This window comes from Motacilla alba, chromosome 15, assembly GCF_015832195.1.
Source record: "Motacilla alba alba isolate MOTALB_02 chromosome 15, Motacilla_alba_V1.0_pri, whole genome shotgun sequence".
NCBI lineage: Eukaryota > Metazoa > Chordata > Aves > Passeriformes > Motacillidae > Motacilla > Motacilla alba.
This window is the reverse complement of record NC_052030.1, coordinates 1,856,693-1,873,045: the sequence shown is the minus strand read 5'-3', so window position 1 is coordinate 1,873,045 and position 16,353 is coordinate 1,856,693. Positions and strand designations below refer to the sequence as shown.

General features: G+C 56.3%; 1 protein-coding gene across 9 annotated transcripts in view; it reads right to left on the bottom strand.

The window, feature by feature from the left end:
* Nucleotides 1-918: 918 nt before the first annotated feature.
* NOS1 (nitric oxide synthase 1) overlaps nt 919-16,353 on the bottom strand; it is an 84,653-nt gene continuing 69,218 nt past the window's right edge. For all 9 annotated transcript variants that reach the window (XM_038152575.1, XM_038152577.1, XM_038152580.1 and 6 more), the window contains 12 exons: nt 16,010-16,184; nt 15,533-15,671; nt 14,792-14,870; nt 14,077-14,270; nt 13,428-13,597; nt 13,001-13,211; nt 11,594-11,681; nt 11,202-11,323; nt 10,509-10,657; nt 9,642-9,836; nt 8,784-8,902; nt 919-7,912 (listed from right to left, as the gene is read on the bottom strand). In XM_038152575.1, coding sequence (XP_038008503.1) covers nt 7,897-7,912; nt 8,784-8,902; nt 9,642-9,836; nt 10,509-10,657; nt 11,202-11,323; nt 11,594-11,681; nt 13,001-13,211; nt 13,428-13,597; nt 14,077-14,270; nt 14,792-14,870; nt 15,533-15,671; nt 16,010-16,184 — 1,657 coding nt within the window. In that variant the 3' untranslated portion in view covers nt 919-7,896. The remainder of the gene's footprint in view (nt 7,913-8,783; nt 8,903-9,641; nt 9,837-10,508; nt 10,658-11,201; nt 11,324-11,593; nt 11,682-13,000; nt 13,212-13,427; nt 13,598-14,076; nt 14,271-14,791; nt 14,871-15,532; nt 15,672-16,009; nt 16,185-16,353) is intronic.

Sequence of the window (16,353 nt, the reverse complement as noted above, 5' to 3'; positions counted from 1 at the left end):
GAGGACACGGGATGAATGACAGGATCTGTGTGTTACAGATACACATTATAGTATCCGCTTTTTGCAATATTCAAATGGATTTTATATGTGCGGTGTTGAAGTAACTTTGATTTTATATGTGTGGTGTTGAAGTAACTTTGATTTTATATGTGTGGTGTTGAAGTAACTTTGATTTTATATGTGTGGTGTTGAAGTAACTTTGATTTTATATGTGTGGTGTTGAAGTAACTTTGTTGTAAAGATACAGTTTTTATTTCTGGCGTTCATGAAGCTCAGCGCAGTAGCTGCTCTCAGTGTTACAAAGCCTGCTGGGGTGGGATAACCCCCAGTGAACACAGCATGAGGACCCTGCTATTGATACTCCAGTTATCAGCACTCGCTGTCTGAAGGCAGCGTGGAGCAAGGCCCAAAAACTGGAGGCGATGAAAAAAGGACCAAAACCACACCCAAGGAATCCACATGCTCTAAAAAGGTGGATCTGAGGAGGAGCCAGGCTAAACAGTTCTTGGAACATAGAAACTAGTCTGGGAAAGTTTACTGTGCATCAGGGTCTGTGAATATGCAAAGGGCTGATGTAATTACAAGGTATTTCAGGGGTACCCCGAAGATAACAGGGTGCTCTTGGTTCAGTGCCAAGATGCAGCTGGCCATAACAACCTTTGCTCTTGTCTCCTACTGTCCTTTATTAAACTTTTTGGATGCTCCCAGGAGAGCGAAGGTGTTTTTCACACACGGAGGGCTGTGACTCAGGCCACCTCACCAGGCACTGTCTGTGTCTGGCAGGTGCTGCTGATTGTCACTGCTATTTGTGGCACCCTGGCATTACAGGTGGCAGAGCAGAGCGAGGCCAAGGCATCAGCAGAGACCTCGAGCCCCTTCTGGTGTTAAAAACCCAGAGAGGAGAGAAGAACTGCCAGCTTTTAGTTCACTTTTTTATTTTGACCGTAATGCAAACAGGCATAAGTATTCCATAAAATCAGAAGATTGGGACTATACAGAGAGAGGTGCATGCTTCAGAACAACGTGGATATCTTGCAAACAGAGCCAGAGCCAGTCTGAGAGAGGGGCTGGAGCACGGGGGACGAATGGCAGAGATTTTAGCAGCATTGAGAGCTCGGAGGTAGGGGAAGAACCACGTTTCTGGCTGCTTAAAGCACTGGTAGGATCACACATAGCTCAGGTCACCCCACCCCTGCACAAACCTGCCCTGGGATCACACAAAAAAGCAGCTACAAAAGGAGCTCCCCCTGCCCCACACACGCCTGGGGATGGGATGCAAAGGGAGAGTGCCAGGCTCAAATCTTGGCATCGTTTCCTCGAGCGGATGAAGGCACAGCGACGTGAGGGTGTGAAGGGAGCAGGGAGCGGCCAGGGCCTGGAGCCCCAGCCAGCCCAGCAGGATTTACCCACATCTGAAGGGTTTACAATGGAAAATTTGGGAGTTGCCTGCCCCAAAGCTGCCACCTTCGCCAGCCCAGTCCCCGTCCTCACCGTGGCACCGCTGCTCTTCAGGAAAAGGCCACTGGAAGATGAAAGACTCCAACCCAAGCTTTGAGTCTGAGACTGAAGGTGCCTGGGGGAGCCAAGGGGATAAATCCCTGCTCCTATTACAAAAATTAATTGGCACTGAATATCAAATTCCCCGGGCAGCTGGCAGAAGTGGTGTTTTTAACTCTGTGCAATCGAAAAAGCGATGAGTCCCGGCTGAAAGTCATCGTGCTCTGCTCATCCTCTGCCTGGGGAATTCTGTGTGCACTCTGGAAAAGCTGCACACTGCTCACAAAGCACACACAGCCCGGGGTTGTTAAAGGCATTTCGAGGCAGCAGAGCATGGGAATTCAACCTTGGGAACTGTGGGGATTCGCCTATCTTGTAGGGTTTTAGCAAAGCGGGGATTTTGCACTGAATCTCACTCGCAGGGAGATTCTCCAACCCCATCTCCTGTTCCTGAGCATCCTCTGGGCTGCTGGGAAGTGGCTTTTGTTAAGACAGGGTTCCATGCCACGGTCACACGGAGAGGAGAACAAAAAAGCAGGCTCAGAAGCAAGGAGCATTAATGTCTCAGCTAATTAAGGCTGTTTTGTTGCCCTTGATAAATTTTAAAAATCTCCGCAGCAGTTATTGTAGGAACAAAAACTTTGATTTAATCCAAATTTGATACACTGGCTGCTTGCTCTCTGTTTGCTTTCCCCACCCCAAAACCAACACATGAAAACAAAGCAGCAAAAAGAAGCCCTGAATTAGTTCCTCTCTTAGACCAACTTTTCCAGTATTTAGCCTTTCAATTTTCCAGGTATTAAGGATGCCCCTGGAAGGAAAATACTGTGCCTGGTGTTTTTCCCTGCCAGATTTCTGCACCAGCCCTGCAGAGAGCTGCCCTGCATCTCAGTTCTTGCTTTACCACAGCTCCAGAACAGCTCTGAAAGCTTTGGATACAAGAGCCTTGCCCAATTCCTCTCCACTGCAATGAGGAAGAGCTGCAGAACTTCAGCCTACAGCTCCTGGTACACCAGGAACTCTCAGGGCCAGCCTCACAGGTTTGATTTGCTCACTCTGAGGCGCTTCCTCCCTCTTCCCTCCCCAAAATCTGGCCAGGTAGGATGCGGATGAGTGAGGCAGGAGAGCAGCAGCCCTGGCAGTGAGGTGCTGCCACTGCTCAGACCTGAGCTCACAACCTCTTGGGGTTTTATTCCTGTAATTCCAGGGCTCAAATTTCCAACACAGCCAAACATCTGCAGGGGTGGAGGCCAGGAATTGCCAATCTGCTTCATTTTCCCAGCAGGAAAAAAAAAACAAAGGTGAATCTGCATGGCAATGCTTGGATATGCCACGAGTTTCCCTGGGCTAAACCAAGCTGATTTTGACCTCTCCTAAATTCTGTTTCACCTCTGGACCCAAGTGCTTTAAAGCAGCAGCTTTCTCCCTCTCCCCTGACTCCTGCTGAGCACACATGGCCACATGGAAGAAGCTGGAGCTGGGATTTTCCTGGGAAAGGGGAGATTTCCCAGGGATTGCTGGAGCCATGCATTGCAGGCACGTGCAAGCGCAGATTGACACACGCAAAAATATTCTGAAATTGCTGCTGCTGTTGCTGTGCAAGCTGCCAAAATCCCCAGTGCCACTGAAGCCAGCAGGAGTGGAAGGCATTTTGGATCTGGGAGGACTTGGATTCCAGGCTAATTTTATCCAAGTTCAGGACTACAGGTTTTTCAAGAGCACTGGCCAAATTTTGCTCTCCCTGTTACAGCAGAAGGAATTGTTATAACAAACAGGGAGTTACAGCAAAGTTGAATGGTCCTGAAAATGTGTCTCCATCTGTTCTGTGAAGGGACCGTGCTCCCCTCTGGAACTGTCAACGCAATTGCAGAGTTATCAGAGCAGTTCTGAAGCTGAGAACGAGTCCCCAGTGAAAGCAGGAACAGAATCGAGTTTTGAGCATAAAATCATCCTTCCAAAAATGGTGGGAACCCTCGGGGGGCAACGGAATGGCTTCAGTGGTCAGAAGTCAGGAGGCAGCAGCTTTGGCTTGGGCTTGGTGCAAGTCCATGAGAGCACAACCACGGCCTCTCCCCCAGTGTGAGCAGAACGGGGTCTGCAGGGTGTGGGAGAGTTCCCAGCCCCAGTCTGCACCCTCCTGTGACCTGTCCCCACCTCCATCCCCTGGGAAACCCCAGCTCAGGGAGGTGGGGCTGGGTCTGCTCCCATTATCCCAGGGGGAGCAGGGAGCCCGAGGCAGAGCAGCTCCCTCCCCAGCACAGGGCACTGCGAGTCCCTGTGCCCCAGCTGGGCAGGCCGGGCTGCCAAGGGAGGGACCTCGGGGGAGCAGCTGGGATGGGGCAGAGCAATCCCACACTGCCAGGGAGGAGCAGCCACAGGCTGGACACGGGGGCATTGTCCCCTCTGCTCCCACATCCTCCCCGCAGGCTGTGGCTCCTGGCCAGGACACAGCTGCAGGATTGCTGGCCGTGCACAGACACCTCAGATCCCTCAGATCCCTCAGATCCCCGTGCTCAGGGCGTGCACACAGTCCCTGCTCCCCCTGGGGACACACAGGCACAGAGGGAACAGGGACAGCCCGGAGCCAGATCCCATTCTCTGGCCAGTTTGGCTCAGCTCCTCTCGAGCAACGAGCTCAGGCCACGATGTGGAGGTGACAGCTCCGTGAGGCCACTCCTGGTGGCAGATGTCTCATTGTTTTGCCCTTGTCTCATTGTTTTGCTGTTGTCTCATTGTTTTGCCGTTGTCTCTCATAAACAGAAGAACAACAAACTCCCAGGCAGCCCTTCCCAGGAGATGAAACCTCAGAAATCACCAACAGCACAGCACTGGATACCCACGCTCTGGATGGTTTTCCCCTGCTGGTGGACACAGCAGGGTGGGAAAACACAGAACCTTTCCCCCTGGGTTTTCAAATCCATATGATGACTCTCTGTGGACACTTGAAAGAACTAGGAAGTGAAATCTTTGCAAAAAAAATCCACTTTGTAGAGTCTTGAAAATCAAACCTCCTGTTCAGACAGCAAACTCTTAAACACCTGGAGAGTGAAAAGGAGCAGAGCTGCTCCAAACTGGGGGGGTGGTGGTGGTGGAAATGCTCAGGAGAGCGACCAGGATGCTGGCCAGGCTGGGTCCATCAGGTCCAGCACAGGAGGGGTGGGCAGCAGGCACCCAGAGGGGACAGATTTGTCACCTGAGTGCCCCAGAGGCACAAGCCCTGTGTGTGTGACCCCTGGAGCAGCTCAGGGCCCCGGGCTGGGGCAGACCCACCTCCCCCTGTGCTCATAGCAGAGATTCTGTGGCTACAGCTGCACGTCAGAAAGGCCACAGGGAGACCAGCAGAGGCCAGGCTGGAAGAGCCACATTTCAGGAATAATAAAGCACATCCACAAGTTTCTTTCCCCTGTTGCTATGGGAGAAAATGGAGCTCGAGGGGAGTGTGAAGCCCCTGCAGGTGGAGGGGATGAAGGGGAGCAGTGCAGACGTCTGAGACTGACTCAACAGCAAAGAGTGAATCAAAATTCCCAGTGGTGTAGCTGGTGAGGAGCCAGCAGCAGCAGAGGCAGCTCGGAGCCCTGGGGGTCTTTAACCTCGTGCACCTTCATGGCAGGGAGGGGATTTCTGCTCCAGGTCCAGGCAAGGAACCTTAAACCAGCATTTCTCCTCCAAGGGCTCAGGCTCAGGTGTTTGCTGAGCTCTGCCTGCCTGGCCCAGACCCTCTGCAGACCCCTGGCAGGAGGGCTGTGCTGCCCTGCTGGCTCCCCTGGGAGCTTTGGGATGCACCACAAGCAGGATAATCCAGCTCAGGACGGGCTGCAGGTGGGAGGTGGTACAGCAGGGCAGGCAGGAGGCAGGACAGGGGGAACCTTGCCAGCACCACGGTGGGAACTGGGAAGAGGACGAAGAGGTGTTTCTTTGGGCATTACCTCCTCCTCCTCCTCCTCCTCCTTGTCAGGTTGCATCTTCCCTTCTTCTAAAGGAGGACCAGAGCACAAAGCAGGAGCCAGAATTTCCCAAAAGAAGAGGATGACTGATTTTCTTTCTGATTTTAGCTTTGTTTCCACAGCCCCAGGATGGGGGTCAAGGCCAAGCTTGCTGCGAGTTCCCAGCTCTGGAGGCAGGGAGTTTTCTCCCAGACAGGACCTCTCCCAAACTCACACATCCCAAGCCAAGGGGCCCAGCTCCCCATCCCACTGCCCGCCCTGGCACTGGGGTGGGCTGTCCTTTGCTCCGTGCTCTCCAGCTTTCCCCTCCAGGTCCCCAAGTGCCGAGGCAGTGCCACCCAGCCGGCCGCGCGTCCCAGCCCTGCCAGCCCTGCCGGCTCAGCTCCGGCCACACCGTGGCAGCATTTATTCGTTTTATCCCGTGTTGGATGCTCAGCTGGCACCAGCAGACCTGGATCTCAAATTCTCCCGGTGCCCGGAGCCCTTTTGCTCCTGGATTTTGGGCTGCAGGTGCTTCAGGGATTCAGGGAGTTGAAGTTGCAGACGGTGTCACAGCCCGTGGAGACGCGGCAGGAGAGGGCAGGAGATCCTGGCTGAGGGTGGGAATAACAGCACAGCCTGGGATGGTGGGGCTTGTTCCAAGGGCTGGGAGAGCAGCAGAGCTCCTGCAGCCCTTTCTGTGCTGCCTTTAGCTCAGGGCAGGTGATCTGAGCCCTGTGAAAGCTCCCGGGCAATCCCTGTGCCGTCAGCAGCTCCGTCCAGGATCCGCGCACAGCTGGGCAGAGCAGGGCAGCAGGGGAGGATCAGCAGCTGCCACCTCAAGATGCCAGCCCTGCATCCCTGCCCCCAGCAAGAGCTGCAGCCACGTCCTGCTGTCCTTGTGGTGGCAGTGAGGGAGGACAAACGTGGGATGGGCAGAGCCCCTGCATGGGCCATTCGCTCAGGAGCTGGGCTGGATCCTTGTGGGTCCCTTCCCGTTCAGAATGTTCTGTGATTCTCCAGGGTGCAGCAGCAGGAAGGACACACAAGGTCGTGTTTGCTTTCCCTTGCAGACAGCTTTTCTCTGATAGAGGCTTTCTGTTTCCTCCAGCCTTTCTGTGGTTGTGTTAAGTTGCTTTTGGGGCCAGGTTCTTGCAGCAGGGCTGAGGTGTGAGCGTGTCAGAGCCCAGCACCTTTGCAGCTGATCTCACCTCCCTTCTCACAGGAGCTGTCCTGGCTGAGACAGCTCGTGCCACTGGCAGGTGGCACAGAGGGGCCTGCCTCACCTCCCAAAATGCCACACACGTCTCTCTTGGCAGGCAGGTGGCTCCACGGTGGCACTTTCTGCTCCCTAAAATGTGGAAAGGGCTGGGGTCTGCTGTCCCAGAAGTGCTCATGAGATGTGCTAAGAGCTGCTGGCTCTGGCATTTCATGATTCCTCTGTTGGCACATCCTTGACAAAGACCTGGAGCCTCCTTCCCCCTCCAAGTGCTGCCTTTGTTCCCTCTGGCAGCTGCTTCTGTCCCATCCTCGTGGCTTTCCAGGCTCACCTGGGAGAGGGATCAGGGCATGCAAAGCTCTGGGTGCAGCCAAGCCCTCAGCATGGCTGCAGATCAAATATTCCCTGGAAAACCCCCTGGAGAAGTCACTGCCAGGAGCTTTCCCTTGGCCTGCACATCAGCCTGTGTGCTCAGAGCTTGTGGGAGAACTTGCATGCCAGGAAAAGTTGGGAGTGAGCAAAAGGAGAGGCTCACAGGGAGCAGGAAAAGAGAGCAGGAGAAGGGAGACAAAGCAGGGCCCGTTTAGGAGGAATCGTGACACATAAATCAGATCAAAAACCACACAGCTGCACCCAGGCTGCTTGGGGACGAATAAAATTCATGGGAATTGCACATCATCTGCCCCCAGCCTCAGGCATATGCCCAGGTTTGTCCAAATCCAGAGAAAAGCCATGAAAACACAAGGATTCAGCCAAGCCCCGAGCTGGGGAAAGAGGGAGCCTGGCAGGAGCAGCCCCCAGCTCTGGACAAGCAACGAGAGCTCATCATTGCCCAGCCCCTGCCACCTCTGCTCACCCCCAGGAACTCCCGAAAATGATCACAAAGGTGGTGATTTCATGCAGCTGCAAAATGCCCTCACGGGAAGGAGGGGAAGTGTGGAATTCTGAAAAGAGCCACTGCAGGTTATAAAGCCATCGAACTCCAGTGGGGAAATCCAGGGAAGGAGGTGAAAAGAAATGGCCACAGGACAAGAGCAAGAGAAGGAGGAAGGAAAGGAAATAAAAATCATCATCATCATCATCATCATCATCTCATCAGGACACAACAACAGGACGAGAGACAGAGCGCTTTCCTTGGGCAGGTCCCCTGGGAAAGGAGCCACCGTGTCCGTGACATACAAAACCCAGTGCCCTCCAGCTGGAGGAGGCAGCAGCTGCTGGGACTGGTTTGGCATCCCCTGGGGGTGAAGGGTCCAGTTAGGAGCAGAAAACCCTGCAAGGGAAAGGGGAGAAAGGCTGGCCTTAGAGGGAGCAGTGAGGAGAACCGGGGTCATCCCGACCTGGCCTTTCCGTGCTGGGGGCAGGAGTTTACAGAGCTGGGTGAGGGGGCAGGAAGGTGACCTTTATCCCTATCCACAGGTGGGAAACTGAGGCACTCCGGTAGAGTCCAGACCCCAGAGTATGTGATTCCTTGGAGAAAAATTCCTGCCAAGCCTCAGGGATGTGGGGAAACCTACTCCAGGCACTCCACAGGGAAGGGGTTTCACCCCAAGCTACCAAGGGCCAGCACAAGCAGCACGATCCATGCAGCTGCCCAGCCTTTATCCTAAATAATCCTTCTGCTCAGCCAGGGAAAATCCCACCACGACCAAGCTGAGCAAATGGCAGGACTTGGTGGAGCAGAAACAAACACGGCAAATGTCAAGAATTTTTTTTCTTTTTCTTTTTTTTTTTTTTTTAAACTTCTGGTTGTTTTTGCAACAGCAGGGAGAAAAATCTCTGGATCTTTCCTGAAGGGGCATGGAGAGCTGAACATCTGGAGCCAGCCAGGCTCCCCTGCCGCTGGGGAGAGCCACCCCTGCCTGTGGGTTTTGCCAGCCTGGAAGCAGGCAGGACCATTTTCCTTTGGATGGGGTTGTCAGGTCTGAGCACGTCAGTGCAATAAATTGGGGAGGTTTATCCTAGAGAGGTGACAGCTATTCCAGAGGCACTGCCAGGCTTCCAGAGCAAAAATCAGTGCCTTCCTCAGCCTCTGCTTCAAGGTGTGCACAAAAGCCAAAGCTTCCTTCCCCATCTTTCCCCACCCTTTCCCATCCCCCAGCCCACGAGGTGGCTGCAGGGGTTAAACAAACGTGTGCACTCACTCATCCGTGTCTTTTTTGCTCTCCTCGATGAAGGCGATGGACTCGGATCTAAGGCGGTTTGTCACCTCGTACGTGCGCAGGGTGACTCCAAAAATATCCTCGTGGTACCGGCTGTCATCCTGGCAGGGAGGGTGGCAGAGGGAAAAAGGGGATTTGTGAACGCTCAGGGGGGCCCCAGCAAAATCCTGTGTGGTGGGGAGGCAGCAAAAGCACCAGAGAGGGTTTGGGGTTTGTCACGAGGGGACAGAGGGTGGAGTGACCTTGCCAAGGTCACACCCTGGGCACAGTGGGGCTGTTCTGGGCGTCAGACCCCCTCAGCTGCTTGAAATTCCTGGCTGGTAGGGGCACAGCAGCCCAAGGGCACGCTGTGGACAGCCAGAGGCTCTGGGCTCCCTGGGATGGGGCCTGGATGGAGGTGGGGACATGGTTCAGAATGGGAAATCCCACAGGAATCATGCTGAGTTATCCTCCTGGGGAGAAGCAGAGCTGTTCCAGCATGCACCCATGGGCCTGAGTCCCAAACTGAGCTCACATCAGCTCCAGCTGCATCATCTGTGTCTGGCACGGGGCACACAGACAGGGAGATTTGCAGCAGGGACCCACAAAATGCCCTGATAAATCCAGTTTTTGATGGATGGCCAACAAGCCCCGCCAGGGGTGCCCAAAAGCGCTGGCCCCGGTGCTCACCCCGCTCCCCAGAGCAGCCAGGTGACCTCCCTGCACATAGAAACCTTTGGAATGTCCCCCTCCCGAGCCTCCCTGGGCACAGCGGGGGGAGACAGCAGGTGCAGTGCCCGTGGCAGGAGTGGCGCTGGTGGCACGCGCGGGTGGCGGTGGCACGCTGCAGACACCACTCACCCGCAGCTTGCTGAGGAAGGCTCCTGCCTCCTCTGCTGACAGCTGGCCCTGCTGCCTCACGATGAGCTGCACGGCCTTGAGGACGTCCCCGGCCATGGTGACATCCCCGCAGACGTAGATGTGGCCTCCCTGCTCCTTCAGGGCTCTGAACACAGTCTGGGCCAGCTGCTCCTGTAACACGTCCTGCACGTATTTCTGAGGGACGAGGAGGAGGAGGGAGCTGGGATTGACTTGGGTTCGTCCTGCCCTGGGGGCAGCACTGAGGGGTGACCCCTCTTTGGGGGACACGGATGTGCCTTGCAGCACCCACAGTGACAAAAAAGAGATGGGGACAGCAGCAAAGCATCCTTCTGCTCTTGCAGGGGCACACCTGCACCATCTCTTCCATTGCCCGGCCTGTTCAGTCCCAGCGGGAATTCGGAGCAGGTATTTGCACTGGCTGTGGGCCACCCCACTAGGTGACATCCTTTCCCCTTCCCTTCCCTTCCCTTCCCTTCCCTTTCCTTTCCTTTCCTTTCCTTTCCTTTCCTTTCCTTTCCTTTCCTTTCCTTTCCTTTCCCTTTCCTTTCCTTTCCCTTTCCCTTTCCCTTTCCCTTTCCCCTTTCCCCTTCCCCTTTCCCCTTTCCCTTTCTCGTTTCCCATTCCCCTTTCCCCTCCTCCTCTCCCACCTGGATGGCAGCAGGAGCAGTCTGGGCACACATTCTGGCTGGCACTGGGATGGGGACACGCCCTGGGAATGGTGCCCGCAGGGAAGGGACAATCCTGCACATTTCTGTGCCCCGGGGATGGGCCACCACTGGCCAGGGACCCAGCCCTGCTGGCCCCCGGGGGCTCCAGGCTGGGCAGGGCTCCCGGGGCCGTGCCCACCTTTGGTTTGTCGGGTTCCCGGGAATAGGCCGTGTACAGCTCTCTGAAGACTCCCTGGCTTTTGGCAAAGAGCGTCTCCTCCTTGTAGATGTGGTCGATCCTGGACTGCCGGCAGCCAAACACCAGCACCATGGGGCACGGCTTCAGCCCTGGGGACAGCGTGGGGACAGCGCTCAGCCCGGGGCCACCAGTTCCCACGAGCCACCTCCAATTCCCACAAGCCACCTCCCTCCAGACTGCCAGCACATCTGCTGGGACACCCCCGGCAGGGTGGGACCTCCATCCCAACACCCCAACCAAGGGCTCCCAAAATCTGTGGGAGGTGAGGAAGGACAGCTCTACCCAAAATATGTGGGAGGAAAGGAAGAGGATGGCCCCACCCAAAATCTGTGTGAAGTGAGGAAGAGGATGGCCCCACCAAAATCTGTGTGAAGTGAGGAAGAGGATGGCCCCACCCAAAATCTGTGTCAGGTGAGGAAGGAAAGCCCTACTCAAACTCTGTGAGGTGAGGAAGAGGACGGCCCCACCCAAAATCTGTGTGAGGTGAGGAACAGGATTTCCCTGCTCAAAAAAGAGGATGGCCTCACCCAAAATCTGTGAGGTGAGGAAGGACGGCCCCACCCAAAATCTTTGGGAGGTGAGGAAGAGGATGGCCCCACCCAAAATCTGCGGGGTGAGGGAGGACGGCCCCACCTTTGTGCTGGATGTCGAAGAGCCGCTGCTGCCAGAAGCTGCGGAAAGGGGCGATGCCGGTGCCGGGGCCGACGAGGATGCAGGGCACCTGGGGGTCCTGGGGCAGGTGGAAGCCGGGGGCACTGCACACATCAAAGCTCCAGTTAAACACCAGCAGGGTGTTCCCTCTGCCCGCAGCCAGCTGAGACAGCTCCCAGAGAATGAGGGGCACAAAGTGAGCTGAAATCCCAGGATGTGACATTTTTGTGCAGAATTTCCCCCAAAGGGGAACTCTTTGCTCACAAACCCAGCCCTGTTTTCTCCCTCTGTGACAACAACTGAGGGCAAAGAGCTCACCCTGTGAGGAGTCTCACCCCCTCTTCCTCAGGCCTGGCCTCGTGTGGGTCACTCACCCTCGCACAAAGCAGGGCACCACTTCATCCGTCTGGATCCGACTGAGCCACGAGGAGCACACTCCGTGGTGGATTGGTCCCTCTCCATCTGGGGAAGGAGGGAAGGGAGGGAAGGAGGTCTGTACATGGCACATCACTCTGTTTTCTTTCCTGAAACCCTCCCTGCTGCGTCCTGCATGAACACCTCCCTGAAACATTTCATATCTCAGCATCCATTCTCCACAAACTTCCAGAGTTTGGCAATTGGATCCCTCTGTGGAGCTACCCACGACCCAGACCTGGCAGAGCTGGACCTCCACAATCCTTAGGGAGCACCCAGCTCTCCTTTGGATGTTTTTGGCAGGAGCAGCTCCCAAAGACAAACCCTCCATGGCAGCTCCACTGTCCTCCCTGTGTCCTGCAGAGCACCAGGGCTGTGTCCATCCACACCATGACCACGCTTGGACACACCAGTGTCCCTGCTACACAAGTTTGGCTACTGGGAATGTGGATTTTGGGGTGGGAAACAGAATCCTACATGGAGCTTGGGTTATGGACCTGCCCGTCTCAGGTTGAAAGGTGTAGCTGGGCTGTGTGTTCTGTCCCCATCTGTCAGAGCCGGGGCAGTTCTCTGCTGTCCATGGGGCAGTTTTTTTCTTTATCTCTCCCACAGCCAATCCTCCCTCCAGGAGATCTCTGCTCTCCATGGCCACTGAGTGTCCCTGCATGGCTGATCAAATTCCATCATCCCATGGCAGATGCTCTGCCCAGGGCAGGAGCCAAGCATTCCTACCTGGATCCAATCTGAGCCAGGAACAGCACAGCAGCCTTTGCCCCCTGCATTCCCAGAGGAGCAGCTTTCTCCTGCCCTGCATTGCCAGAGGGAGAGCAGGCCCATCTCCAGCAGCCCTGGAGCTCCAGAGGAAAACTCCAGCCTTGTCCAGGATCCCTGCTCCAGCAGAAGCACAGCTGGCACTGCAGGAGGGCTGAGCCACCATGGAATGGCACTGCTGCCACCACCCTGACACACAGGGGGTCAGGGCTTATTCTGACTGTGGCAGGGTTGTTTTGTATTACTGCATTTTTATTTCACTTTTATTTTTTCCCTAATACCTGTTATTCCTGCTCCCATATCTTTGCCTGAGAGCCTCTTAAATTCAAAACGATAATAATTCAGACAGAGGGTGTTTCCATTTTCCATTTCAGGGGAGGCTCCTGCCTTCCTTAGCAGACACCTGTCTTTTAAACCAAGACACTGCCCCAGAAGTGTCACCTCTGTGTCACCGCCACTCTCCACGACACGGGACAGCAGTGGTTTGGGGGAATCTACTCTTGCAGCAGGCTTTAAAGGTACACCTCCCCGCCAGAGATTTGGTGTGGCTGCCCCTGCACTGCTGCTTCCCCCAGAGCCCAGCGCCGGGGCGGTACCTCGGGTGCGGTAGGACACCACAGCCACGGTGAGGTGCACCTCCCCTGGGTACATCTCTGGGGACGAGCTGATGGAGTAGTAGCGGGGCTGCAGGAGGGGCAGCTGGGTGAGCAGCAGCGTGGAGGGCATCTGCACCGAGGGGAACTCCTCCAGCACCTCCACGATCGTGGGGTTCTTGGACCACTTCCACTCCTCGTACTCCTGCAAGCCCTGGGAAAGAGGGAGGGAGGAGAGAGCTGCAGGATCCACCTTTTCCAGGTGATATCCCAGGAGGTGCATGGCAAAGCTGGAGTGGGTACCAGCGAAGGCACCTTGAGCCCTGCTCAGGGGTAGAGACTCAGCCTAAGCTCAGTGTGGGGTGGAAATGCCCTGGCTGGGCTGTGGTTGCCCCCAGGCCTTGCAGACCCTGGGGCTGGGGCTCTTTACCTTGCTGAGGACCTGCAGACGTTTCTTCTCCTTGTCACTGGTGGCCAGCAGAGCGAACTGCTGCAGCAGCAGCGGGGTGGGAGGGGTGGTGATGTCCAGGTAGTACTTGAAGGCCTGGAAGATGGTGCAGGGTGGGACACGGTTCTCGTCTGTCCAGTTACTGATGACACCTGCCAGGAGGGAATCCAGCATGAGCCTGGGATCAGCTGAGCATCAGGGCCAAGGGGGGAAATCCTGGTTTTCATCCCCTTCTGAGACACTGGATCAGGGTTTGCCATCTCCAGTTACACCATGCGTGGCAGCAGGGAGTCAGGAAATCCATGAAATCCAGTGTTGGGATGGCCCCTCCACGTCCCTTAATTCTTCTTCCCAGTCCTAGACATTGCCCTTTCTTAGGGAATATAAACACCTTTAGCTTTTCCATGGAAAATCTTCCCCAGGGCCCTGCCCACCCTTCAAACCCTTCCTCCACATCCCAAGTGCAGATGAGCAATGGCTCTGGGCAGAGCAGGGATGAAGGAGGCGCTCCCAGTCCAGACAGACACAGCAGGCAGATGAAAAATAATTTTCCTGGGGCCACCGACCTCCCTGTGGAGCTACAAGAACTTCAGGGAAAGGAGGAGAGAGGCCACCTGTGCTCCCTGGTTACCTAGAGCCGTGCTCCTCTCCTCCAGCAGCTCCACCTTCACCAGCTGGTTGGTCGGAGGGGCATCCTCAAGCCTGTCGATGAGGGCATTGACCAAGTCCTCGTGGTTGCCCGGGAAGACGCCCAGGTGGTCCCCGGGCTGGTACTGCAGCTCCTGGTGCCCGTTGGTGTGCAGGCGCAGGAAAATCGTCAGGCGGCTGCGGGGGAAGGAGCAAAAGCAGGGAAAGGAGGTTTGGGGGATCCTTCCCCAGAATCGCTGACTTTGGGATGATCTTTGGGAAAGCTCCCAGAGATCCTTCAGGGAGTGGGTGAGCCCTGGCCTCAGGAGCTGCTGGTGAGCTGGGCAGGGGTGGTGGCACATCCAGGCTGTGGCGGCCGTGTCACCAAGGTCACAGCAGGGAGAAGGGACGCTGCAGCATGCCCTGACTCACCCTCAGGGACTTTTTAAAAGGGGAAAAACAATTGAACCTCTTGCTCAGCAATTTTATCCTTCCTTTGCTGCCCCTCCGGCCAGCTGCCCATCCCGTGGGCTGAGCGAGGGACCAGCAGGAATTCCACCGTGCATGGGGGCCAGGAACAGCCCCCACTGCCTTCCAGGCTGACTCATGGCCCGCACAAAGGTGGATTCCACGGACTTCCAGGGCTCAAGGGCTGTTCCTAGCACTGTTCTGGGTGCCCCAGGTGTGAGCTCAGCTCCTGGGACAGCTGCATCTCCTACCTGGACTGGGGGCTCTGCAGGTTCTGGCGTGTGAGGAGCCGGGCTGCATAGACGCGTTTTTTGTGGATGCTGTACAGTCCTGAGGAGGAAAAGAGCCAGGGAAGGGATTCAGCAGAGCATGGCCAAGGCTTCTGTAGGATCATTGTGGGTTCAGCCCCTCAGATCGGAGCTGACCACAGGGGTTTGACCTCCCTCCTGCGAGCCCAAGGGATCAGGAACCCCAGGAGTGACCCAAGCACGTTTTTGTAGTGACAGAGGAGGACTCCAAAACCACTCCTGTGACACTCAGGGCAGTGCCCCCACATTGCCCACAGCTCCTCTCGCTGCCAGTGCCACCTGGCTGGCAGGAGAGCACCTGGGTTTGGGCAGAGCTGAGCTGGTGCTGCAGGAGCTGCAGGAGCCGTGCTGAGGGGCCAGGTGTCCATGGGCCCGACCAGCCTTTGCTCCACAACGCTCCATGGAGCAGCATTGGACAAAATAAGCCTGGAAAGATCCCAATTTTCCAGTTCCTCGCTTCAAAAAATGGGGTCAGGAGGAGGGAGAGCAGATCACGTCCAAACATCTCTGTTACGGACACAGACAGGACTGGCCAGAGGGGCCTGGGGCTGTTCCTTGGGCACGGGATGGGGAAAGGCAGGGCTGAAACGCTGGGAATTTAACAGAGACAAAGAAAAGGGGTCCGGCCCCTTTGCCCCCGTGTCTTGTCCACGTGCCCCACGGGCAGAGCCCTCCTTTGTGTACCTTGTGTGAGCTCCGGGGCCTCAGCCACGTAAGTCAGGCGGAACTTGCTCCTCTTCCAGCTGCGGTCGTTGCTGATCAGGGAGTTGTTGGCTTTCTCAATGTTGACGTCGTCCCCCACGCAGAACACATCACACGCTGCCTGCAGCACACACCAGGCCCTCGGGCACCTGCCCAGCCCAGCCGAGCCCCTCAGCCCAGCCCACCCCGAGAGGGAGCCCCCGGCAGGGTGGGGCCGTGCCAGTGGCCACGGGCACGGCTCCTGGTGCTCTCCTTCCCAGATATCTGGGATGATGCAGGAATTGAACACGTTGGTGACCTTTGGGTGGTCAGCACAAAGCAGAGCGTCACCTCCACCCTCTTCGCTGTGGGCTGGGGTGGTGCTGGAGTGTGCCAGTGCCAGGGAGGGGAGGCTGGGTTCAGATCCAGCTACAACCTCTGTCCTTCTGCCCCCTGCTCCTCCCTGCAGCCCCAGGTTACCTTAAAGACCTTCTTGGCCCAGGTCCTGAAGGATTCCTCCTGGCCACAGAGCTCATCCCCCTCTCCCATGCGGAGGATCCTCTCTCCCCCCAGCTCCTCCAGGAGCGTGTCCACGGCGCGGGCGAAGGCGCAGAAGTGGGGGTAAGCCCTGGAGCCCAGCCCGAACACGGAGAACCTGTGCAAAGATGGCTCAGCTGTGGCTGCTCAGCTGGGAGGGACCCTGAGGGGGAAGGTAATCCCACCAGAAGATACCACAGTTTACTAATGTGCTCCCTAAATCATAGGGCTCACAACTCTCTCACACACAGGAGGTGATGAGCAGTTTCAACCCCAGTGTGCAGTGG